Here is a 25,812-nt window from a genome sequence, read left to right on the forward strand (position 1 = left end):
CGCTGGAGCAGAGTTCTTTGGAAGGCAGGAGACAGGCCGGTGAGTTTCTGGAGCCAAGGCAGTTGTTGTCTTCTGGTCTTCCTCTGCAGGGGTTTTCAGCTAGGCAGTCCTTCTTGTTGTTGCAGGAATCTAATTTTCTAGGGTTCAGGGTAGCCCTTAAATACTAAATTTAAGGGCGTGTTTAGGTCTGGGGGGTTAGTAGCCAATGGCTACTAGCCCTGAGGGTGGGTACACCCTCTTTGTGCCTCCTCCCAAGGGGAGGGGGGTCACAATCCTAACCCTATTGGGGGAATCCTCCATCTGCAAGATGGAGGATTTCTAAAAGTTAGTCACCTCAGCTCAGGACACCTTAGGGGCTGTCCTGACTGGCCAGTGACTCCTCCTTGTTGCTTTCTTTGTTCCCTCCAGCCTTGCCGCCAAAAGTGGGGGCCGTGGCCGGAGGGGGCGGGCAACTCCACTAAGCTGGAGTGCCCTGCTGGGCTGTGACAAAGGGGTGAGCCTTTGAGGCTCACCGCCAGGTGTTACAGCTCCTGCCTGGGGGAGGTGTTAGCATCTCCACCCAGTGCAGGCTTTGTTACTGGCCTCAGAGTGACAAAGGCACTCTCCCCATGAGGCCAGCAACATGTCTCTAGTGTGGCAGGCTGCTGGAACTAGTCAGCCTACACAGACAGTCGGTTAAGTTTCAGGGGGCACCTCTAAGGTGCCCTCTGGGGTGTATTTTGCAATAAAATGTACACTGGCATCAGTGTGCATTTATTGTGCTGAGAAGTTTGATACCAAACTTCCCAGTTTTCAGTGTAGCCATTATGGTGCTGTGGAGTTCGTGTTTGACAAACTCCCAGACCATATACTCTTATGGCTACCCTGCACTTACAATGTCTAAGGTTTTGTTTAGACACTGTAGGGGTACCATGCTCATGCACTGGTACCCTCACCTATGGTATAGTGCACCCTGCCTTAGGGCTGTAAGGCCTGCTAGAGGGGTGGCTTACCTATACTGCATAGGCAGTGAGAGGCTGGCATGGCACCCTGAGGGGAGTGCCATGTCGACTTACTCGTTTTGTTCTCACTAGCACACACAAGCTGGCAAGCAGTGTGTCTGTGCTGAGTGAGAGGTCTCCAGGGTGGCATAAGACATGCTGCAGCCCTTAGAGACCTTCCTTGGCATCAGGGCCCTTGGTACTAGAAGTACCAGTTACAAGGGACTTATCTGGATGCCAGGGTCTGCCAATTGTGGATACAAAATGTAGGAAGTTGGCTCTGTATGTGCTATTTCAAAGTAAGGAATAGCATGCACAGAGTCCAAGGGTTCCCCTTAGAGGTAAGATAGTGGCAAAAAGAGATAATACTAATGCTCTATTTTGTGGTAGTGTGGTCGAGCAGTAGGCTTATCCAAGGAGTAGTGTTAAGCATTTGTTGTACATACACATAGACAATAAATGAGGTACACACACTCAGAGACAAATCCAGCCAATAGGTTTTTATATAGAAAAATATATTTTCTTAGTTTATTTTAAGAACCACAGGTTCAAATTCTACATGTAATATCTCATTCGAAGGGTATTGCAGGTAAGTACTTTAGGAACTTTGTAAGGAAATGCCTCCTTGGCATGGTTGCCCCCTGACTTTTTGCCTTTGCTGATGCTATGTTTACAATTGAAAGTGTGCTGAGGCCTGCTAACCAGGCCCCAGCACCAGTGTTCTTTCCCTAACCTGTACTTTTGTGTCCACAATTGGCAGACCCTGGCATCCAGATAAGTCCCTTGTAACTGGTACTTCTAGTACCAAGGGCCCTGATGCCAAGGAAGGTCTCTAAGGGCTGCAGCATGTCTTATGCCACCCTGGAGACCTCTCACTCAGCACAGACACACTGCTTGCCAGCTTGTGTGTGCTAGTGAGGACAAAACGAGTAAGTCGACATGGCACTCCCCTCAGGGTGCCATGCCAGCCTCTCACTGCCTATGCAGTATAGGTAAGCCACCCCTCTAGCAGGCCTTACAGCCCTAAGGCAGGGTGCACTATACCATAGGTGAGGGTACCAGTGCATGAGCATGGTACCCCTACAGTGTCTAAACAAAACCTTAGACATTGTAAGTGCAGGGTAGCCATAAGAGTATATGGTCTGGGAGTCTGTCAAACACGAACTCCACAGCACCATAATGGCTACACTGAAAACTGGGAAGTTTGGTATCAAACTTCTCAGCACAATAAATGCACACTGATGCCAGTGTACATTTTATTGTAAAAATACACCACAGAGGGCACCTTAGAGGTGCCCCCTGAAACTTAACCAACTATCTGTGTAGGCTGACTGGTTCCAGCAGCCTGCCACACTAGAGACATGTTGCTGGCCCCATGGGGAGAGTGCCTTTGTCACTCTGAGGCCAGTAACAAAGCCTGCACTGGGTGGAGATGCTAACACCTCCCCCAGGCAGGGGCTGTAACACCTGGCGGTGAGCCTCAAAGGCTCACCCCTTTGTCACAGCCCAGCAGGGCACTCCAGCTTAGTGGAGTTGCCCGCCCCCTCCGGCCACGGCCCCCACTTTTGGCGGCAAGGCTGGAGGGAACAAAGAAAGCAACAAGGAGGAGTCACTGGCCAGTCAGGACAGCCCCTAAGGTGTCCTGAGCTGAGGTGACTCTGAATTTTAGAAATCCTCCATCTTGCAGATGGAGGATTCCCCCAATAGGGTTAGGATTGTGACCCCCTCCCCTTGGGAGGAGGCACAAAGAGGGTGTACCCACCCTCAGGGCTAGTAGCCATTGGCTACTAACCCCCCAGACCTAAACACGCCCTTAAATTTAGTATTTAAGGGCTACCCTGAACCCTAGAAAATTAGATTCCTGCAACTACAAGAAGAAGGACTGCCCAGCTGAAAACCCCTGCAGCGGAAGACCAGAAGACGACAACTGCCTTGGCTCCAGAAACTCACCGGCCTGTCTCCTGCCTTCCAAAGATCCTGCTCCAGCGACGCCTTCCAAAGGGACCAGCGACCTCGACATCCTCTGCGGACTGCCCCTGCTTCGAAAAGACAAGAAACTCCCGAGGACAGCGGACCTGCTCCAAGAAAAGCTGCAACTTTGTTTCCAGCAGCTTTAAAGAACCCTGCAAGCTCCCCGCAAGAAGCGTGAGACTTGCAACACTGCACCCGGCGACCCCGACTCGGCTGGTGGAGATCCAACACCTCAGGAGGGACCCCAGGACTACTCTGATACTGTGAGTACCAAAACCTGTCCCCCCTGAGCCCCCACAGCGCCGCCTGCAGAGGGAATCCCGAGGCTTCCCCTGACCGCGACTCTTTGAATCCAAAGTCCCGACACCTGGGAGAGACCCTGCACCCGCAGCCCCCAGGACCTGAAGGACCGGACTTTCACTGGAGAAGTGACCCCCAGGAGTCCCTCTCCCTTGCCCAAGTGGAGGTTTCCCCGAGGAATCCCCCCCTTGCCTGCCTGCAGCGCTGAAGAGATCCCGAGATCTCTCATAGACTAACATTGCGAACCCGACGCTTGTTTCTACACTGCACCCGGCCGCCCCCGCGCCGTTGAGGGTGAAATTTCTGTGTGGACTTGTGTCCCCCCCGGTGCCCTACAAAACCCCCCTGGTCTGCCCTCCGAAGACGCGGGTACTTACCTGCAAGCAGACCGGAACCGGGGCACCCCCTTCTCTCCATTCTAGCCTATGTGTTTTGGGCACCACTTTGAACTCTGCACCTGACCGGCCCTGAGCTGCTGGTGTGGTGACTTTGGGGTTGCTCTGAACCCCCAACGGTGGGCTACCTTGGACCAAGAACTAAGCCCTGTAAGTGTCTTACTTACCTGGTTAGCCTAACAAATACTTACCTCCCCTAGGAACTGTGAAAATTGCACTAAGTGTCCACTTTTAAAACAGCTATTTGTCAATAACTTGAAAAGTATACATGCAATTTTGATGATTTGAAGTTCCTAAAGTACTTACCTGCAATACCTTTCGAATGAGATATTACATGTAGAATTTGAACCTGTGGTTCTTAAAATAAACTAAGAAAAGATATTTTTCTATATAAAAACCTATTGGCTGGATTTGTCTCTGAGTGTGTGTACCTCATTTATTGTCTATGTGTATGTACAACAAATGCTTAACACTACTCCTTGGATAAGCCTACTGCTCGACCACACTACCACAAAATAGAGCATTAGTATTATCTATTTTTACCACTATTTTACCTCTAAGGGGAACCCTTGGACTCTGTGCATGCTATTCCTTACTTTGAAATAGCACATACAGAGCCAACTTCCTACATTGGTGGATCAGCGGTGGGGTACAAGACTTTGCATTTGCTGGACTACTCAGCCAATACCTGATCACACGACAAATTCCAAAATTGTCATTAGAAATTGATTTTTTGCAATTTGAAAAGTTTTCTAAATTCTTAAAAGACCTGCTAGGGCCTTGTGTTAGATCCTGTTTAGCATTTCTTTTAGAGTTTAAAAGTTTGTAAAAGTTTGAATTAGATTCTAGAACCAGTTGTAGATTCTTAAAAAGTATTCCAACTTTTAGAAACAAAATGTCTAGCACAGATGTGACTGTGGTGGAACTCGACACCACACCTTACCTCCATCTTAAGATGAGGGAGCTAAGGTCACTCTGTAAAATAAAGAAAATAACAATGGGCCCCAAACCTACCAAAATACAGCTCCAGGAGCTTTTGGCAGAGTTTGAAAAGGCCAACCCCTCTGAGGGTGGCAACTCAGAGGAAGAGGATAGTGACTTGGAGGAAAATTCCCCCCTACCAGTCCTATCTAGGGAGAACAGGGTCCCTCAAACCCTGACTCCTAAAATAATAGTCGGAGATGCTGGTTCCCTCACAGGAGAGACCAACACCTCTGAAATCACTGAGGATAGCCCCAGTGAAGAGGACATCCAGTTAGCCAGGATGGCCAAAAGATTGGCTTTGGAAAGACAGATCCTAGCCATAGAGAGGGAAAGACAAGAGATGGGCCTAGGACCCATCAATGGTGGCAGCAACATAAATAGGGTCAGAGATTCTCCTGACATGTTGAAAATCCCTAAAGGGATTGTAACTAAATATGAAGATGGTGATGACATCACCAAATGGTTCACAGCTTTTGAGAGGGCTTGTGTAACCAGAAAAGTGAACAGATCTCACTGGGGTGCTCTCCTTTGGGAAATGTTCACAGGAAAGTGTAGGGATAGACTCCTCACACTCTCTGGACAAGATGCAGAATCTTATGACCTCATGAAGGGTACCCTGATTGAGGGCTTTGGATTCTCCACTGAGGAGTATAGGATTAGATTCAGGGGGGCTCAAAAATCCTCGAGCCAGACCTGGGTTGACTTTGTAGACTACTCAGTGAAAACACTAGATGGTTGGATTCAAGGCAGTGGTGTAAGTAATTATGATGGGCTGTACAATTTATTTGTGAAAGAACACCTGTTAAGTAATTGTTTCAATGATAAACTGCATCAGCATCTGGTAGACCTAGGACCAATTTCTCCCCAAGAATTGGGAAAGAAGGCGGACCATTGGGTCAAGACAAGGGTGTCCAAGACTTCAACAGGGGGTGACCAAAAGAAAGGGGTCACAAAGACTCCCCAGGGGAAGGGTGATGAGACAACCAAAACTAAAAATAGTAAAGAGTCTTCTACAGGCCCCCAAAAACCTGCACAGGAGGGTGGGCCCAGAGCCTCTTCACAAAACAATGGGTACAAGGGTAAAAACTTTGATCCCAAAAAGGCCTGGTGTCATAGCTGTAAACAGCATGGACACCAAACTGGAGACAAGGCCTGTCCCAAGAAAGGTTCCACTCCAAACTCCCATCCAGGTAACACTGGTATGGCTAGTCTCCAAGTGGGATCAACAGTGTGCCCAGAGCAAATCAGGGTCCACACTGAAGCTACTCTAGTTTCTGAGGGTGGGGTGGATTTAGCCACACTAGCTGTCTGGCCGCCTAACATGCAAAAATACAGACAGCAACTCTTAATTAATGGGACTAGAATAGAGGGCCTGAGGGATACAGGTGCCAGTGTCACCATGGTGACAGAGAAACTGGTTTCCCCTGGCCAATACCTGACTGGAAAAACTTACACAGTCACCAACGCTGACAATCAGAGAAAAGTACATCCCATGGCAATGGTTACTTTAGAATGGGGAGGGGTCAATGGCCTGAAACAGGTGGTGGTCTCCTCAAATATCCCAGTGGACTGTCTGCTTGGAAATGACCTGGAGTCCTCAGCATGGGCTGAGGTAGAACTAAAAACCCATGCCGCAATGCTGGGTATCCCTGAACTGGTGTGTGTGAAAACAAGAGCACAATGCAAGGCACAGGGTGAAAAAGTAGAGCTGGAGTCTGGAAAAATGGCCCAGCCTACCAAGAGAACAGGAAAGTCAGTTGGGAAACCAACTGCAACACAGCAAAAGAAAGGGAACCTCTCTTCTCAGGAAGAAGTTCTGCCCGCTGAGGGAACTGAGCCTTTGGAGCTTGAACCTTACCAGGTTGAGCTCTTGGGCCCAGGGGGACCCTCAAGGGAGGAGCTGTGTAAGGGACAAGAAACCTGTCCCTCTCTTGAAGGCCTTAGGCAGCAAGCTGCTGAAGAGTCCAAAGGCAAGAAAAATGGAACACATAGGGTCTATTGGGAAGATGGACTCCTGTACACTGAGGCCAGAGACCCCAAACCTGGTGCCACTAGGAGAGTGGTAGTGCCTCAGCTGTTCAGAGAGTTCATCCTAACATTGGCCCATGACATTCCCCTTGCTGGACATTTGGGACAAACCAAGACGTGGGAGAGGTTAGTCAACCACTTCTACTGGCCCAATATGTCCAACATGGTTAAGGAGTTTTGCCTCTCCTGCCCCACCTGTCAAGCCAGTGGTAAGACAGGTGGGCATCCAAAGGCCCCCCCTCATTCCACTTCCAGTGGTGGGGGTTCCCTTTGAAAGAGTGGGTGTGGACATAGTTGGTCCACTAGAACCTCCCACAGCCTCAGGAAATATGTATATCCTGGTAGTAGTGGATCATGCTACCAGGTATCCTGAAGCTATTCCCCTTAGGTCGACTACTGCCCCTGCAGTAGCCAAGGCCCTCATTGGTATCTTTACCAGAGTGGGTTTCCCTAAGGAGGTGGTGTCTGACAGAGGTACCAACTTCATGTCAGCATACCTAAAGCACATGTGGAATGAGTGTGGAGTGACTTATAAATTCACTACACCATACCATCCACAAACTAATGGCTTGGTTGAGAGATTCAACAAGACATTAAAAGGCATGATCATGGGGCTCCCAGAAAAGCTCAAAAGGAGATGGGATGTCCTCTTGCCATGTCTGCTTTTCGCTTACAGAGAGGTGCCACAGAAGGGAGTAGGATTCTCACCCTTTGAACTTCTGTTTGGTCATCCTGTAAGGGGACCACTTGCCCTTGTTAAAGAAGGCTGGGAGAGACCTCTCCATGAGCCTAAACAGGACATAGTGGACTATGTACTTGGCCTTCGCTCTAGAATGGCAGAGTACATGGAAAAGGCAACCAAAAACCTTGAGGCCAGCCAACAGCTCCAGAAGTTTTGGTATGACCAAAAGGCTGCACTGGTTGAGTTCCAACCAGGGCAGAAAGTCTGGGTTCTGGAGCCTGTGGCTCCCAGGGCACTCCAGGACAAATGGAGTGGCCCTTACCCAGTGCTAGAAAGGAAGAGTCAGGTCACCTACCTGGTGGACCTGGGCACAAGCAGGAGCCCCAAGAGGGTGATCCATGTGAACCGCCTTAAGCTCTTCCATGACAGGGCTGATGTGAATCTGTTGATGGTAACAGATGAGGATCAGGAAGCAGAGAGTGAACCTCTCCCTGATCTTCTGTCATCAGACCCAAAAGATGGCACAGTAGATGGAGTGATCTACTCAGACACCCTCTCTGGCCAACAGCAAGCTGATTGTAGGAGAGTCCTACAACAGTTTCCTGAACTCTTCTCCTTAACCCCTGGTCAGACACACCTGTGTACCCATGATGTGGACACAGGAGACAGCATGCCTGTCAAAAACAAAATCTTTAGACAGTCTGACCATGTTAAGGAAAGCATCAAGGTGGAAGTCCACAAGATGCTGGAATTGGGAGTAATTGAGCGCTCTGACAGCCCCTGGGCTAGCCCAGTGGTCTTAGTCCCCAAACCTCACACCAAAGATGGAAAGAAAGAGATGAGGTTTTGTGTGGACTACAGAGGGCTCAATTCTGTCACCAAGACAGATGCCCATCCAATTCCAAGAGCTGATGAGCTCATTGATAAATTAGGTGCTGCCAAATTTCTAAGTACCTTTGACTTGACAGCAGGGTACTGGCAAATAAAAATGGCACCTGGAGCAAAAGAAAAGACAGCATTCTCCACACCTGATGGGCATTATCAGTTTACTGTTATGCCCTTTGGTTTAAAGAATGCCCCTGCCACCTTCCAAAGGTTGGTGAATCAAGTCCTTGCTGGCTTGAAGTCCTTTAGCACAGCTTATCTTGATGATATTGCTGTCTTTAGCTCCACCTGGCAGGATCACCTGGTCCACCTGAGGAAGGTTTTGAAGGCTCTGCAATCTGCAGGCCTCTCTATCAAGGCATCCAAATGCCAGATAGGGCAGGGAACTGTGGTTTACTTGGGACACCTTGTAGGTGGAGGCCAAGTTCAGCCACTCCAACCCAAGATCCAGACTATTCTGGACTGGGTAGCTCCAAAAACCCAGACTCAAGTCAGGGCATTCCTTGGCTTGACTGGGTATTACAGGAGGTTTGTGAAGGGATATGGATCCATTGTGACAGCCCTCACTGAACTCACCTCCAAGAAAATGCCCAAGAAAGTAAACTGGACTGTGGAATGCCAACAGGCCTTTGACACCCTGAAACAGGCAATGTGCTCAGCACCAGTTCTCAAAGCTCCAGATTATTCTAAGCAGTTCATTGTGCAGACTGATGCCTCTGAACATGGGATAGGGGCAGTTTTGTCCCAAACAAATGATGATGGCCTTGACCAGCCTGTTGCTTTCATTAGCAGGAGGTTACTCCCCAGGGAGCAGCGTTGGAGTGCCATTGAGAGGGAGGCCTTTGCTGTGGTTTGGTCCCTGAAGAAGCTGAGACCATACCTCTTTGGGACTCACTTCCTAGTTCAAACTGACCACAGACCTCTCAAGTGGCTGATGCAAATGAAAGGTGAAAATCCTAAACTGTTGAGGTGGTCCATCTCCCTACAGGGAATGGACTTTATAGTGGAACACAGACCTGGGACTGCCCATGCCAATGCAGATGGCCTTTCCAGGTTCTTCCACTTAGAAAATGAAGACTCTCTTGGGAAAGGTTAGTCTCATCCTCTTTCGTTTGGGGGGGGGGTTGTGTAAGGAAATGCCTCCTTGGCATGGTTGCCCCCTGACTTTTTGCCTTTGCTGATGCTATGTTTACAATTGAAAGTGTGCTGAGGCCTGCTAACCAGGCCCCAGCACCAGTGTTCTTTCCCTAACCTGTACTTTTGTGTCCACAATTGGCAGACCCTGGCATCCAGATAAGTCCCTTGTAACTGGTACTTCTAGTACCAAGGGCCCTGATGCCAAGGAAGGTCTCTAAGGGCTGCAGCATGTCTTATGCCACCCTGGAGACCTCTCACTCAGCACAGACACACTGCTTGCCAGCTTGTGTGTGCTAGTGAGGACAAAACGAGTAAGTCGACATGGCACTCCCCTCAGGGTGCCATGCCAGCCTCTCACTGCCTATGCAGTATAGGTAAGCCACCCCTCTAGCAGGCCTTACAGCCCTAAGGCAGGGTGCACTATACCATAGGTGAGGGTACCAGTGCATGAGCATGGTACCCCTACAGTGTCTAAACAAAACCTTAGACATTGTAAGTGCAGGGTAGCCATAAGAGTATATGGTCTGGGAGTCTGTCAAACACGAACTCCACAGCACCATAATGGCTACACTGAAAACTGGGAAGTTTGGTATCAAACTTCTCAGCACAATAAATGCACACTGATGCCAGTGTACATTTTATTGTAAAAATACACCACAGAGGGCACCTTAGAGGTGCCCCCTGAAACTTAACCAACTATCTGTGTAGGCTGACTGGTTCCAGCAGCCTGCCACACTAGAGACATGTTGCTGGCCCCATGGGGAGAGTGCCTTTGTCACTCTGAGGCCAGTAACAAAGCCTGCACTGGGTGGAGATGCTAACACCTCCCCCAGGCAGGGGCTGTAACACCTGGCGGTGAGCCTCAAAGGCTCACCCCTTTGTCACAGCCCAGCAGGGCACTCCAGCTTAGTGGAGTTGCCCGCCCCCTCCGGCCACGGCCCCCACTTTTGGCGGCAAGGCTGGAGGGAACAAAGAAAGCAACAAGGAGGAGTCACTGGCCAGTCGGGACAGCCCCTAAGGTGTCCTGAGCTGAGGTGACTCTGAATTTTAGAAATCCTCCATCTTGCAGATGGAGGATTCCCCCAATAGGGTTAGGATTGTGACCCCCTCCCCTTGGGAGGAGGCACAAAGAGGGTGTACCCACCCTCAGGGCTAGTAGCCATTGGCTACTAACCCCCCAGACCTAAACACGCCCTTAAATTTAGTATTTAAGGGCTACCCTGAACCCTAGAAAATTAGATTCCTGCAACTACAAGAAGAAGGACTGCCCAGCTGAAAACCCCTGCAGCGGAAGACCAGAAGACGACAACTGCCTTGGCTCCAGAAACTCACCGGCCTGTCTCCTGCCTTCCAAAGATCCTGCTCCAGCGACGCCTTCCAAAGGGACCAGCGACCTCGACATCCTCTGAGGACTGCCCCTGCTTCGAAAAGACAAGAAACTCCCGAGGACAGCGGACCTGCTCCAAGAAAAGCTGCAACTTTGTTTCCAGCAGCTTTAAAGAACCCTGCAAGCTCCCCGCAAGAAGCGTGAGACTTGCAACACTGCACCCGGCGACCCCGACTCGGCTGGTGGAGATCCAACACCTCAGGAGGGACCCCAGGACTACTCTGATACTGTGAGTACCAAAACCTGTCCCCCCTGAGCCCCCACAGCGCTGCCTGCAGAGGGAATCCCGAGGCTTCCCCTGACCGCGACTCTTTGAATCCAAAGTCCCGACACCTGGGAGAGACCCTGCACCCGCAGCCCCCAGGACCTGAAGGACCGGACTTTCACTGGAGAAGTGACCCCCAGGAGTCCCTCTCCCTTGCCCAAATGGAGGTTTCCCCGAGGAATCCCCCCCTTGCCTGCCTGCAGCGCTGAAGAGATCCCGAGATCTCTCATAGACTAACATTGCGAACCCGACGCTTGTTTCTACACTGCACCCGGCCGCCCCCGCGCCGTTGAGGGTGAAATTTCTGTGTGGACTTGTGTCCCCCCCGGTGCCCTACAAAACCCCCCTGGTCTGCCCTCCGAAGACGCGGGTACTTACCTGCAAGCAGACCGGAACCGGGGCACCCCCTTCTCTCCATTCTAGCCTATGTGTTTTGGGCACCACTTTGAACTCTGCACCTGACCGGCCCTGAGCTGCTGGTGTGGTGACTTTGGGGTTGCTCTGAACCCCCAACGGTGGGCTACCTTGGACCAAGAACTAAGCCCTGTAAGTGTCTTACTTACCTGGTTAGCCTAACAAATACTTACCTCCCCTAGGAACTGTGAAAATTGCACTAAGTGTCCACTTTTAAAACAGCTATTTGTCAATAACTTGAAAAGTATACATGCAATTTTGATGATTTGAAGTTCCTAAAGTACTTACCTGCAATACCTTTCGAATGAGATATTACATGTAGAATTTGAACCTGTGGTTCTTAAAATAAACTAAGAAAAGATATTTTTCTATATAAAAACCTATTGGCTGGATTTGTCTCTGAGTGTGTGTACCTCATTTATTGTCTATGTGTATGTACAACAAATGCTTAACACTACTCCTTGGATAAGCCTACTGCTCGACCACACTACCACAAAATAGAGCATTAGTATTATCTATTTTTACCACTATTTTACCTCTAAGGGGAACCCTTGGACTCTGTGCATGCTATTCCTTACTTTGAAATAGCACATACAGAGCCAACTTCCTACAAACTTCAAATCATCAAAATTGCATGTATACTTTTCAAGTTATTCACAAATAGCTGTTTTAAAAGTGGACACTTAGTGCAATTTTCACAGTTCCTAGGGGAGGTAAGTATTTGTTAGGTTAACCAGGTAAGTAAGACACTTACAGGGCTTAGTTCTTGGTCCAAGGTAGCCCACCGTTGGGGGTTCAGAGCAACCCCAAAGTCACCACACCAGCAGCTCAGGGCCGGTCAGGTGCAGAGTTCAAAGTGGTGCCCAAAACACATAGGCTAGAATGGAGAGAAGGGGGTGCCCCGATTCCGGTCTGCTTGCAGGTAAGTACCCGTGTCTTCGGAGGGCAGACCAAGGGGGGTTTTGTAGGGCACCGGGGGGGACACAAGCCCACACAGAAATTTCACCCTCAGCGGCGCGGGGGCGGCCGGGTGCAGTGTAGAAACAAGCGTCGGGTTCGCAATGTTAGTCTATGAGAGATCTCGGGATCTCTTCAGCGCTGCAGGCAGGCAAGGGGGGGGTTCCTCGGGGAAACCTCCACTTGATCAAGGGAGAGGGACTCCTGGGGGTCACTCCTCCGGTGAAAGCCCGGTCCTTCAGGTCCTGGGGGCTGCGGGTGCAGGGTCTCTCCCAGGTGTCGGGACATAGGATTCAAAGAGTCGCGGTCAGGGGAAGCCTCGGGATTCCCTCTGCAGGCGGCGCTGTGGGGGCTCAGGGGGGACAGGTTTTGGTACTCACAGTATCAGAGTAGTCCTGGGGTCCCTCCTGAGGTGTTGGATCTCCACCAGCCGAGTCGGGGTCGCCGGGTGCAGTGTTGCAAGTCTCACGCTTCTTGCGGGGAGCTTGCAGGGTTCTTTCAAGGCTGCTGGAAACAAAGTTGCAGCCTTTCTTGGAGCAGGTCCGCTGTCCTCGGGAGTTTCTTGTCTTTTCGAAGCAGGGGCAGTCCTCAGAGGATGTCGAGGTCGCTGGTCCCTTTGGAAGGCGTCGCTGGAGCAGGATCTTTGGAAGGCAGGAGACAGGCCGGTGAGTTTCTGGAGCCAAGGCAGTTGTCGTCTTCTGGTCTTCCTCTGCAGGGGTTTTCAGCTAGGCAGTCCTTCTTCTTGTAGTTGCAGGAATCTAATTTTCTAGGGTTCAGGGTAGCCCTTAAATACTAAATTTAAGGGCGTGTTTAGGTCTGGGGGGTTAGTAGCCAATGGCTACTAGCCCTGAGGGTGGGTACACCCTCTTTGTGCCTCCTCCCAAGGGGAGGGGGTCACATTCCTAACCCTATTGGGGGAATCCTCCATCTGCAAGATGGAGGATTTCTAAAAGTTAGTCACCTCAGCTCAGGACACCTTAGGGGCTGTCCTGACTGGTCAGTGACTCCTCCTTGTTTTTCTCATTATCTTCTCTGGCCTTGCCGCCAAAAAGTGGGGCCTGGCCGGAGGGGGCGGGCAACTCCACTAGCTGGAGTGTCCTGCTGGGTTGGCACAAAGGAGGTGAGCCTTTGAGGCTCACCGCCAGGTGTGACAATTCCTGCCTGGGGGAGGTGTTAGCATCTCCACCCAGTGCAGGCTTTGTTACTGGCCTCAGAGTGACAAAGGCACTCTCCCCATGGGGCCAGCAACATGTCTCGGTTTGTGGCAGGCTGCTAAAACTGGTCAGCCTACACAGATAGTCGGTTAAGTTTCAGGGGGCACCTCTAAGGTGCCCTCTGGGGTGTATTTTACAATAAAATGTACACTGGCATCAGTGTGCATTTATTGTGCTGAGAAGTTTGATACCAAACTTCCCAGTTTTCAGGGTAGCCATTATGGTGCTGTGGAGTTCGTGTTTGACAAACTCCCAGACCATATACTCTTATGGCTACCCTGCACTTACAATGTCTAAGGTTTTGTTTAGACACTGTAGGGGTACCATGCTCATGCACTGGTACCCTCACCTATGGTATAGTGCACCCTGCCTTAGGGCTGTAAGTCCTGCTAGAGGGGTGTCTTACCTATACTGCATAGGCAGTGAGAGGCTGGCATGGCACCCTGAGGGGAGTGCCATGTCGACTTACTCGTTTTGTCCTCACTAGCACACACAAGCTGGCAAGCAGTGTGTCTGTGCTGAGTGAGAGGTCTCCAGGGTGGCATAAGACATGCTGCAGCCCTTAGAGACCTTCCTTGGCATCAGGGCCCTTGGTACTAGAAGTACCAGTTACAAGGGACTTATCTGGATGCCAGGGTCTGCCATTTGTGGATACAAAAGTACATTTTAGGTGAAGGAACACTGGTGCTGGGGCCTGGTTAGCAGGGTCCCAGCACTCTTCTCAGTCAAGTCAGCATCAGTATCAGGCAAAAAGTGGGGGGGTAACTGCAACAGGGAGCCATTTCTTTACACAAAAGTACAGGTTAGGGAAAGAACACTGGTGCTGGGGCCTGGTTAGCAGGCCTCAGCACACTTTCAATTGTAAACATAGCATCAGCAAAGGCAAAAAGTCAGGGGGCAACCATGCCAAGGAGGCATTTCCTTACAACCAACTCCTGCAACTACAGCTGGGTGGGTAGGAGCTCCTACTCCTCCTGGACTCCACTGTGACTTTTGGACTTGGTCCCCACTCTCCACAGGTCTTCTTGAGGAATCCACGGTTGGTTTCTTTCAGTCTTGTCTGGGTGTCGTCTTCACTTTTTCTTCCTTTTGGGTGGTTTAGGGAAATACCAATGATCTATTCCTGCTTTCCTAGTAACTGGGGGGTGGGGGAGGGGGGGTACCGTGTTACTTACCTCTGTTGTTTTCTGGTACTCCCAGCTCCCCTCTACACATTCCACTTACCTAGGTGGAGTGGAGTCCTGTGTTTGCATTCCATTTTTTTAGTACGTGGTTTGGGCTCCTCCTAGTGCCACTATTGGTTATTGCTATTTGTACTGTTTTCTAACCTTTTCTATATCTATTACTGTTTAGTAGTGTATATATTTAGTGTATTACTTGCCTCTTGTTGAAGGGTTGCCCTTCTAGTACTTTGATATTTGTTCTAAAATAAAGTACCTTTATTTTTGTACAACTGAGTGTTTTTCTTTCATGTGTATAAGTGCTGTGTGACTACAGTGGTATTGCATGAGCAGTAGATGAGCCTTGGCTGCTCATCCACAGCTACCGCTAAATAGCCTGGCTTCTTGACACAGCCTACACCTCACTAAGAGGCGATACCTGGACCTTAGGTAAACACCACACACCAGGCCAGCTTCCTACATGGTCTCCCCCCACCAGTGAAAGTTTTGGTCACCCTTGTTTAGGTGCAGAGGTCTTCCTTCTTCCCCAATTCATGGGGAGAAATTGCACCTAGGTTTACCAGGTACTGATGTAACTTTTCCTGCACACTATTACTCAACAGATGCTCTTTCATTACTAAATTGTAAAGACTTTTGTAATCATGCACATTGTTACTTTCTAACCAACCATCTAGTGTCTTCACTTAGAAGTCCACAAAATCAATCCAGGACTGACTAACCGCCCCACCCCAAAATCTTCTTGCATTTTCTTTTGTACTCATCAGGAGTAAGCCCATAGCCCTTGATCAGGGTAGGGTTCATGAGGTCATAAGACCTTTTATCTGCACCTTTCAGTGTCAGGAGTCTATCCCTGCACTTAGAACGGTTCCCACAGAGGAGAGCCCCAATGATGTTTAGTGAGTTTTCCGGCTAAACTAGGCCTCTCCTAGGCTGTGAACCGTTAGGTGATATCATCACCTTCCTCATATTTGGGGACAGTCCCTTTGGGGATTTTAGAGTCACAGTGCTCTACTCTTTCCCTGGTTATGAAATTGCTGCCACCATCCATTGGTGCTAAACCCAATTCTCTTATCTCTATTGCTAGGATTCGGTCTTCCAGGGCAAGTCTCCTAGGCACTCTTTCTAAAACAAATCTCCTTCAGAGAGTGTTTCTCTGGATCTTGAGGAACCGGAGTTGTCCTCTTTAAAGGGATGTGTCCTAGACACCTGTTGTATAGGCTCCACTCAAGTGGTGGGGGTTCCAGTTCTCTCTCTCATTTGCACTGCCTTGATCTACACGGTTTTTATTTTGTATCCGTTACAGAGGGTCCTTAACTGCTTATGAGTAAGCTGAAGGTAAGGGATGACATTGAGCTCTACAACCCTGTCCTCTAAGGTACTCATTATTTTTCTAAAGCGTGGACCTTTTTGAGTTCGAGACAAAAGAAATTCTAACAGGTTATTGCACTCCTCACTAAAATAAGATTTTAAAACTTACTTTCGAGCTACAGGGACCTAACCAGGGACCTTTCAGTACTTTTAAGAATTTGGAAAAATACTGGGTTCAAAAATGGCAATTTAACTAAAGGCAATTTTTGGATTTACTTGCGTCGTTACTTACTACCAAAGTGGTATCAGCAAAAGCAGATTGCAGTTGCAGACCCCCACTGCTCTTCCATTAATGTAGGAAGCTGGCTCTCCATATAGTGCACTAAAATGAAGTACACTGTGCAGAGAGTCCAGAGGATCCCCAATTGGTATTGCAGAGGCAAAACTAGATGGGACTTATGCTCTATTTGTGGTAGTGTGAGTGACCAGTTATGCTTATCAGAGGGTTGTGCTAAGCCCTTTTATTCAGAGGCAATAAATGAGACCCACTCAAAAAACAAATCCGAGACCAATTTAGAAAAAGTTATTTTTATATGTTTCATACCGAAGAACTTTGTAATCCGGTAAGTAGACTTATCATAAATATGTTGCTGTTTCAAAAATCAACACTTAGTGCAATTTTCAGAGTTCTCTCAATGTTATCCTATGGAGGAAAAAAAATGTTCAGCAAACATAGGGTTAACAATGACTTGCAAAGCCAGTCTCAGGGCGTTAAGGTAAGTACTGGGCACATCAGAACCACACCAGGAGGTCACACTGGGCGGCACCAAGGCAGCCGAGTGCAAAGGTGCTGTACAGCATTGGTTCCCACTAGTTTCCTATGGTAGTTTGGTCCTCGTGAAGACGGGCTCTGGCTAGGAAGCCAGTTGGGGACAACAATCAAGTTGAAGACTTGAGATGTCCAGTAAGTTAGGTGTACCGTTGGTCCTTGTCTACAGGGCGACTGATGCTGGGGTGTCGTTTGGCGTCTCGTTTCACCGTTAAGAAGTACTGCGGTCCAGGGCCCTGTTTGTTGAGACTGCAGGTGTCATCGGGTGTCCAGCAGGTGGTCAGCCAGGGTGGACACAAGCTCAGGGGAGCGTGTGACGTCGTTGGCACCGGTGGCCCTCAGCAGTAGTCATCCAGAGAGTCGGGTGCAGTGGTTGCTATAGGTGTCTGGTTTTCTTTCACCACCAGGCTGTGGGAGAGGGGGCCTGCATGCAGAGGCTGCAGGCAACTTCGTTGTGTCCAAAAGGGGTGCTACTCGGGTGGACTCTGGCTCAGGACAGCTGGGGAGCCCTGTTGGTACAGTTGGTGGGCTTCTCACAAGGTAGAGTTTGTTGTTGCAGAGGTCACTTAAGGTAATCCAAAATTACTCCTAAAAGTAGTTTCACAATTTCATATCAATCAGTCAATTGAATTAACAGTTTCCAACCAGATTCTGTAGCGGAAAGGGCTGTACACACTCTTGATGTTAAAAGGGCTTGTATGTATTATATAGACAAAACTAAAGACTTGAGAAAAACAAAACACATTTTTGTGGCTTTTTCAATGCCATTTAAAGGAGAGCCTATCTCTAAAGCAACTATAGCTAGATGGATAGTCAAATGTAGTCAAACTTGCTTTGATAAAGCCAAACAACATTTAACTTCATCACCTAAAGTGCACTCCACTAGGAAAAAAAGGTGCATCTATGGTATTTTTAGTTAACGTACCTATAGCAGATATTTGTAAAGTAGCTACATGGCCTACTCCGCATACCTTTACAAAACATTGTTTAGTTGTATTTGCACGTCAACAGGCAAATGTTGGCCAGCACTCTTTCAAACAATTGCAACTCCTGCACGCTAGCCACTGCTTGATGGAGGGACTGCTTTACAGTCTATGCATAGCAGGTGTATCTACAGCTACACGTCCTCGAACGGAAAATGTAACTTAGTAGTAGAAATCTGTTTGTGGCATGTAGTGCTGTAGATTCAAATCTGCCCTCCCTCCTCCCTGGATTCATGTGGCCTTTGCAATTTATTAACATGTAAATATTGTACATATGTAGGTACATTGTTGGACATATTTTCTATCCTACTCTTTTCCCTACGTCACTCTCCCGCCTGCGGAGAAACTATTTAACAAAGGACTTGGTGCCCATGCACAGTGTTACCAAAAGGAGGAGTCTCTCGATCCCGTGACATCAAAAGCTTCTTTGGAGAAAAACAAGTTATATCACTCTGAACCCAACACTTGATGGTGAGCTTATTCATAGCATATGAATCTACAGCACTGCATGCCACGAAGAGATGTCTACTGGTAAGCAACATTTTCTTTTTGGCACCATGTTGACACAGGCACCTGTATACTTCAGGCTTCTACTCTAGTCCCATTAATAAAGGGATACTGCCGGGTAACCATGTCAAAAATAAGCACTTTCTTACAGACTGTTTAAAATGTTTTTGAGGCTATGCAACAAATGTAATTGCTAGCAGCCTAATCAATAATTACTAGTTTATTCAAAGTTTGAAGAACTTTGAGTTGTTCCTTAAATTTTGTTACAGCAACAAAAGTATGGTGGTATTTCTATGGTATGCATCATGAGGAGGTCCCGCTATCATTCGCTTAACAAGTGGTCAACCCACAATTCCGTTGACAGGTTCATTAATGGAACAACAACTAGAACAGTTCTGCTGTATGTTGACATAATTTAGGAGTCACATTACAGTTTACCTTTCAACTACCATCTTTACTGAGATTTTGAGATCTAACCTTTAGATTTCTGCCCCCACGGAGTGGATGAGACACTATCAAGCTGCACTACTATTGTTACAGGGTGGTGACTAGCTTCATTTTCTATAGTGCACTTGCTACTTCTGGTTTAGCTTTTTTGTTGTGCTATATTTATCAAATGTTTTAACCTAGAGTTAAGTATACCACCCACGCTTTTAATACAGGACAGTTTAAAATCTATCAACCAGTTAGGCTTCCTCAAATGTTAACTTCCACTTTAATTGGGAGTGAATGCTCGGATATGTTACACAGTTATCGTGTGACATTTTAGCACCCCTTTGTCACCTCTCAAATTCTCTGCGAAATTTGTTCACTTGACTTCAGAGTTTAAGCTGGTGGATATAAACTTAATGTCTATTGTGTTGCTGTTGAAACTCCTTTCATTACCAACACCATACCTCAATTCCATGCTCACATATGGTACTTGTGAACTGCGTTCCATATTTTAATCTAAGAGGGCAGGTTGGAAACAGGTAGGGGGGGGGGTCTCAACTCCCCTGCGACCATCTTTTGTAGAGGTTACCAGGTACGTCTGTGTTGCCTGGCTAAAATTCAGTTGTATGTTTCCTAACATAACGTATTGTGAGCTTTGGTCTTGGTTTTGTTCACTTGGATCATTTTGGTGAAAGTAGCTGATTAAAATGATTGGTATATGGAGAAAAATTGGATCATGGAATATGTAATCTCAGGTAAGCATATGTTTTATAAAGTGCTTCAGCGTAATTACTGTTCTTGTCCAAAGGAGGAACAAGAGTTAAGAGTAGGTAAAGGATTACAGCACATTGTAGGTTTTCACAAGTTACTGTCATTTAGTAACTTAAATGTACTAACTGTCAAGTTGAAATAGAAAGTCGAATACTGTTTTATTTCCTTAATTTAGGTAATATCTGCAAGAAAAGGCGAATTTGAAACTGGATTTGAGAAAGGTGGGCAGACCAGAGAACATGCCATGTTGGCAAAAACAGCTGGTGTGAAACATTTAATAGTTCTTGTAAATAAAATGGATGATCCAACTGTAAACTGGAGCTTTGATAGGTATGTTTTCTTCTTTTAACTTACATAGTTGTGTATAACCTGCAAGTGAGCAGTTGTGGTCATCCAGAGGATGTTCTCTAGGAATCTAGTCTACACGTGTATTAGACTTTAAAACAGGAGTGGTTTAATAGAAATTTGGTCTTCTGTGATTGTTCCTTAACATGTGTAGGTGTGCTTTAATTTAATCTTGCACAACAAATCCGAGGATAATATTTCATATATCTTGCCTCCTTCTGACAATTTGAGTTGGTCTTGAAGTCTGTTTTTTTCCCATACCTTTTTTTTGGCTTCAATCCCAACGTAATTTTTATGTTTACATTTCTATTTAGTTGTGCACATAAGTTCAAGGCTGTGTGATTTTGTGACTGAATGTGTTATCTGGTACTAAATTTAAACTCCATTACAGCAAGTATTGGCCAGTGGAAGAGGGACGTTCATATTAGTAGCCTGTGTCCGTGCATTCACATGTGAAAAGAAAGGCAGTGGAACCTGGTAAAGGTTGCTCTCCGGCTGCTACTGCCAAATGCGGAACACATGTCTACTAACAAAGTAAATACATTTCAACATCAACTTTGCATTTATGATGTTGTTAAGCATATGATGCAAACAAATGTGGAAATCTTTTTGCTGTTGTAGGTTTCCTTCACACGGGCAATGCAAGGAGTCACATGACAAAGTTGGTACTACGTAGGGGTACATTGCAAATCTGGTTTCAAGACAACATGGCCGATGCAAAATGGCATTCCAATAAATAGTCAGAAGTGTAGTCATTTTTAAACTGTCCTTCCTTTTTACCTCAGGTGCACATCTAAAGCAAATTTGACAATTTAAGTTGTTAATACTTAACACAAACTGAATTTCATTATATTTTTCATCATACTGTTACTATCACATCAGTTAGAGAAAAAGCATGGAAAATGCCTTCACTAGAACAAATTTGATTGAAATTGCACATCATTATTTCTTATCAATCTGTAAAGTGTTAGTATAATATGTATTTTTGGCATAATTAATTTGAAGATTTTCATTCCCCAAAACTGCTGGTGCGCCATGGCTATATTTCTCATATGTTTAAAGTAGGCCATTCCTGTATCGTGTGGAGCTCCTTAATGTTGTGTTTCATGTGATCTGTTTGTTCATGGATACTAAGGGAATTGTTGGAAATGTAGAAACCACGTTTGGCACCAACAGTAACACAAACAGTACCATTGGCGACAAGGAAATGAAAGGAATTTCTTTTGTAATCTGGTATGACTTCGGGGTTACACTCATTTTGGCCCTCAAAGATACCCCAGATGCTTAGATCTTGGTGCTCACTAAAAAGATCATGATTTGAGTTAGCAAGATTAATAGTGTCTCCCAGGGAGTAATGTTTGGGCTGTTCGAAGTGTTCATTATTGCATGGTTGTTCAGATTGAGTATCTGCGCACTCTGGTAGATGGCCGCCTTAGGCAGTACATGCCTTCATCTGTTTCAGTGGGCACATTGACTATCCGCCAAGATATACGCCCCTGCTCTCTCCCACATAATTTGGCAAATGATTGCAAATCCAGCAAATGGAAAGAGTTATTGATAGGTACTACTTGTCTGGCAACAGAAGGTGGTAGTTTTCCTTGTATCAGCGGTAGCTCTCATTGATTGGTTCAGTTTCTCACAGCTATCCCACAGGAGCTGTAGCAAAGAGTAGTTGTATCTGATGGCAGGAAATGGATTGTATACCTGAAGTAGAGGAACCAACGTGTTGGGGCGTCCTTTGCATGTTAAGGTTAGGTACTGTTGTCTGGATCCCTAGTGCTGATTTTATTTATAATTTGTTTGTTATAGGTGTAGGAAGTTGGCTCTGTACATACTATTTCAAAGTAAGAAATAGTGTGCACAGAGTCCAAGGGTTCCCCTTAGAGGTAAGATACTGGCAAAAATAGAATTCTAATGCTCTATTTTGTGTTAGTCCTCAGGGGGCAGACCAGGGGGGTTTTGTAGAGCACGGGTGGTTGGGGGGTTGGGGGGGACGGGGTTGACACAAGTAGGCACGCAAAACACACCCTCAGCGGCACAGGGGTGGCCGGGTGCAGTGGGCAAAGCAGGCATCGGGTTTTGTATAGGTTTCAATGGAGGGACCCGGGGGTCTGGCAGTCGCGGTCAGGGGGAGCCTCTGGATTCTCTGCAGGTGTCGCTGTGGCGGGGCCAGGAGTGTCGTCTCGGGCTACTAACGGGGTCAGTCGCCGGGGAGTCCTCCCGGTGATGTTGGTTCTCTGGATCTCGAGCCAGGGACGTCGGGTGCAGAGTGTGAAGTGAAGATTCCAGCGGGAAGATCTTTAAAGTTGAAGAAAAGTTGCAAGTTTGTTGCAGGTTGTTGAGCAGAGCCACTGCTCAGGGGAGTTTCTTGGTCCTGGGGGTCAGGGCAGTCCTCTGAGACTTCAGAAGTCGCTGGTCCTTGTTGGATGCGTCGCTGGTTGCAGGTTTTCGACTCCAGAGACAGGCCGGTAGGGGTGGGGGTCAAAGCAGTTGTCGTCTCTGCAGGCTTGTAGGTCAGCAGTCCTTTGTAGTTCAGGTTGCAGGAATCAGATTTCCTGGGTTCTTGAGTGCCCCTAAATAATAAATTTAGGGGGGTGTTTAGGTCTGGGAGGGCAGTAGCCAATGGCTACTGTCCTGGAGGGTGGCTACACCCTCTTTGTGCCTCCTCCCTGTGGGGAGGGGGGCACATCCCTAATCCTATTGGGGAATCCTCCAAAACTAAGATGGAGGATTTCTAAAGGCAGGATCACCTCAGCTCAGGGCACCTTAGGGGCTGTCCTGACTGGTAAGTGACTCCTTGTTTTTCTCATGATCTCCTCTGGGTTTGCTGCCAAAAGTGGGGGCTGTGTCCCGCCAGTTGTTAGTTCCTGTAGGGGGGAGGTGAGAAGCACATCCTCCCAGTGCGGGCTTTGTTCCCGGCCACAGAGTGACTAAGGCACTCACCCCATGAAGCCAGAAACTCATCTGGTTGTGGCAGGCTGGCAGAAACTTGTCAGCCCCACTACATGTTGGATTGGTGTTCAGGGGGCATCTCTAAGATGCCCTCTGGGTGCATGTTACAATAAATCCCACACTGGCATCAGTGTGCATTTATTGTGCTGAGAAGTTTGATAACAAATTTCCCATGTTTCAGTGTAGCCATTAAGGAACTATGGAGTTCGTGTTTGACAAACTCCCAGACCATATACTCTAAGGCCTGCTAGAGGGGTGACTTACCTATGCCACAGGCAGTGTGAGGTTGGCATGGCACTCTGAGGAGAGTCACATGTCGACTTAGACTTTTTCTCCCTAGCAGCGCACACAAGCTGTGAGGCAGTATGCATGTGTTGAGTGAGGGGTCCCCAGGGTGGCATAAGACATGCTGCAGCCCTTAGAGACCTTCCCTGGCATCAGGGCCCTTGGTACCAGGTGTACCAGTTACATGGGACTTACCTTGATGCCAGGGTGTGCCAATTGTGGAAGCAAAGGTACAGTTTAGGGAAAGAATACTGGTGTTAGGGCCTGGTTAGCAGGGTCCCAGCACACTTTCAATCGGGCATTTCCTCAGTGTGCTTTGCACCTCATGACCTACAGTTGAATTGTGCCTTGGTAAAGTTTCTATTGCAGCCGTCACAAAAGCAGGATCTAAAACGAGCAGGACTGTCTCCCCCTCTCCCCCCCCCCACCCCCCCCCTGTTGATCTACAGTCGGTGGTCCGGCTCAGTGCCTGACAATGGACTACAATGGCATCAAGCGCTGCTCTACTCAAACTGGAGCAATGCAAAATCTTAAGTAGCAATACTCAACCAGCTTTTAAAACGAACTCCTACAGAGCACGAATCGAAATGACTGAACAAAGTACATAATTATTAGATGGAAACTTAGTAATACTAGAAATGTCCTATCTTTCTTTTTTTTTTTTTTACCATTTTATATAGTGTTTTTTTTTTTTTTTTTTTTTTATGTGTTATGGTTTTAAGTAAATAAACAATAAATCTTATTTCTCCGTTTGCTTTGCCTTACCTTTAGTTTTTGATGCATTTGTTGCAATTGGAGTGACATTATCTTATATCTATTAGTCTGCCTTGTGCTCTTGTACTGCTATAAATTGTTTAATTTAGTTACTAGTTAATCTAAGTTATTTGTTTGCCATCCAGTGTTAATTGGACTAACAATGGGACTCCAGTGCTGTACGGCACCTGGCTGCCCCAATGCTATCCGATGTGACCTGTTGGTGTGGCCTTGGACCTTGGCCATTACTTACCTTAAGTCCTGAAGCTTGGTTCTCTAATTAACTGTACTATACCTGTATGCAGTATTCGTTTTCCCTCCATTGGATAAATTGCTGCTGCTGAAAAATGCACACTTGATTTCTGAAATCTGAGTTTATTTTGTTGTTAAATGTACTTACCTGATCTTATTGATTCTGGTGCCTAAACATAAATAAGCATACTTGTTGTTTTTGTAATTTGGTGTGGATCTATTTATTGACTAGTGTCATTAATTGACTATGTGCCTATGGTAAATGTGTCCCACTCCTCTCTACAAGATCTAGTGTTGGTAAACAGCTGCACTTCCCACACTCTACAGTGGTGGAACACACAAAAGCTATTAAAGGGGCGACCATTCTTCATCCTTGTTCCCCAGAATATTCTCACAGAGGATGCGTCCCTTACCAGGATGGGGTACTCACCTACAGGATCTCACAGTTCACGGTCTCTGGGACACCTAACACCAGAGCCTCCACATCAGCTACCTTTAGCTGTTTGTAGGAAAGTAACTTTTTTTTTTTTTTTTACATGGTTCGCCCCATTTTTTGCATGCTGTGTTCCCTGGGTTCTGCTAACCAGGACCACAGTGACTGGGTTCTCTCCCCATAAATTTGGTTGCTTAGGACTTGGCATACCCCACAATAGGCATACTGGAGCCCCCATAAAAGTCCCTAGTATATGGTACTTAGATACCAAGGGCATTGGGGCACCAGGGGTTCCACATGGGCTGCAACTTGTACTATGCCACCTATGGGAGTCCATGCAAAAGATGTCTGCAGGCCTACCATTGCAGCCTGCATGAAAAGATGCATGCACCTTTTCACTACAGATCACTGCACCATGTCACTAAGTCACCCCTCCTAGCCCAGAGGGCAGGGTGTGCCGGTACCTAAGCAGAGGTGCCCCTACGAACTCCAGATCTATTACACGGGACTTCGGAAGTACCGGGAAGCCTTTTTACACGTATACTTAACACAGGTGTTCAGCTATATAATGGTAACTCCGAACCTGGGGATGTTTGATATCAAACATGTCGGAATCATAACCCAATACTGTTGCCATTATTGGCTGCATTATTTACATGCACTCTGGGGGCTCTTTAGTGGACCCACAGCAATGCTCCTACTAATTTTGTGAGGTTTTCCAGGCAGCCCGCGCTGTCACCCCTCAGACTGATTTCTGACCTCATGCTGCTTGACCAGCTCAGGCTGAGGAAGGTAGAGCAAAGGATTTCATGTAGGAGAAAAAGGTAATATCCTCTCCCTTAGAAATAGGTGTTACATGGCTTTGGAGGGGTAGCCTCCCCAAGCCACTGGTTTACTTTGAAGGGCACATTTGGTGCCCTCCTTGCATAAACTGGTTTGCATCAGTCCAGGGGCCCCAGGTCCCTGCTCAGGCGCGAAACAGGACAATGGAAAAGGAAGTGACCACTCCCCTGTCCATCGCCACCTTGGGGGTGGTGCCCAGAGCTCCTCTAGGTGACCACGTTATTCTGCCATCTTGTCTTGAATCAAAGGTGAGCAGAGGCCCCCCCGGAGCATGTGGTGGCCAGGTCAGGCAGGTGACCTCACATCCCCATCCTGATAGGTGGTCACCCTGCTAGGCTC

At 47.5% G+C, this 25,812-nt stretch overlaps 1 protein-coding gene across 2 annotated transcripts in view; it reads left to right on the forward strand.

Annotated features, from left to right (window-relative positions):
* The window catches only part of GSPT1 (G1 to S phase transition 1), a 560,974-nt gene that overhangs the window by 244,869 nt on the left and 290,293 nt on the right, over positions 1-25,812 (forward strand). For both annotated transcript variants that reach the window (XM_069210181.1, XM_069210182.1), the window contains exon 8: positions 19,786-19,940. In XM_069210181.1, the coding sequence (XP_069066282.1) occupies positions 19,786-19,940 (155 nt within the window). The remainder of the gene's footprint in view (positions 1-19,785; positions 19,941-25,812) is intronic.

Source organism: Pleurodeles waltl, chromosome 10 (assembly GCF_031143425.1).
Source record: "Pleurodeles waltl isolate 20211129_DDA chromosome 10, aPleWal1.hap1.20221129, whole genome shotgun sequence".
In the NCBI taxonomy this organism is placed as follows: Eukaryota; Metazoa; Chordata; class Amphibia; order Caudata; family Salamandridae; genus Pleurodeles; species Pleurodeles waltl.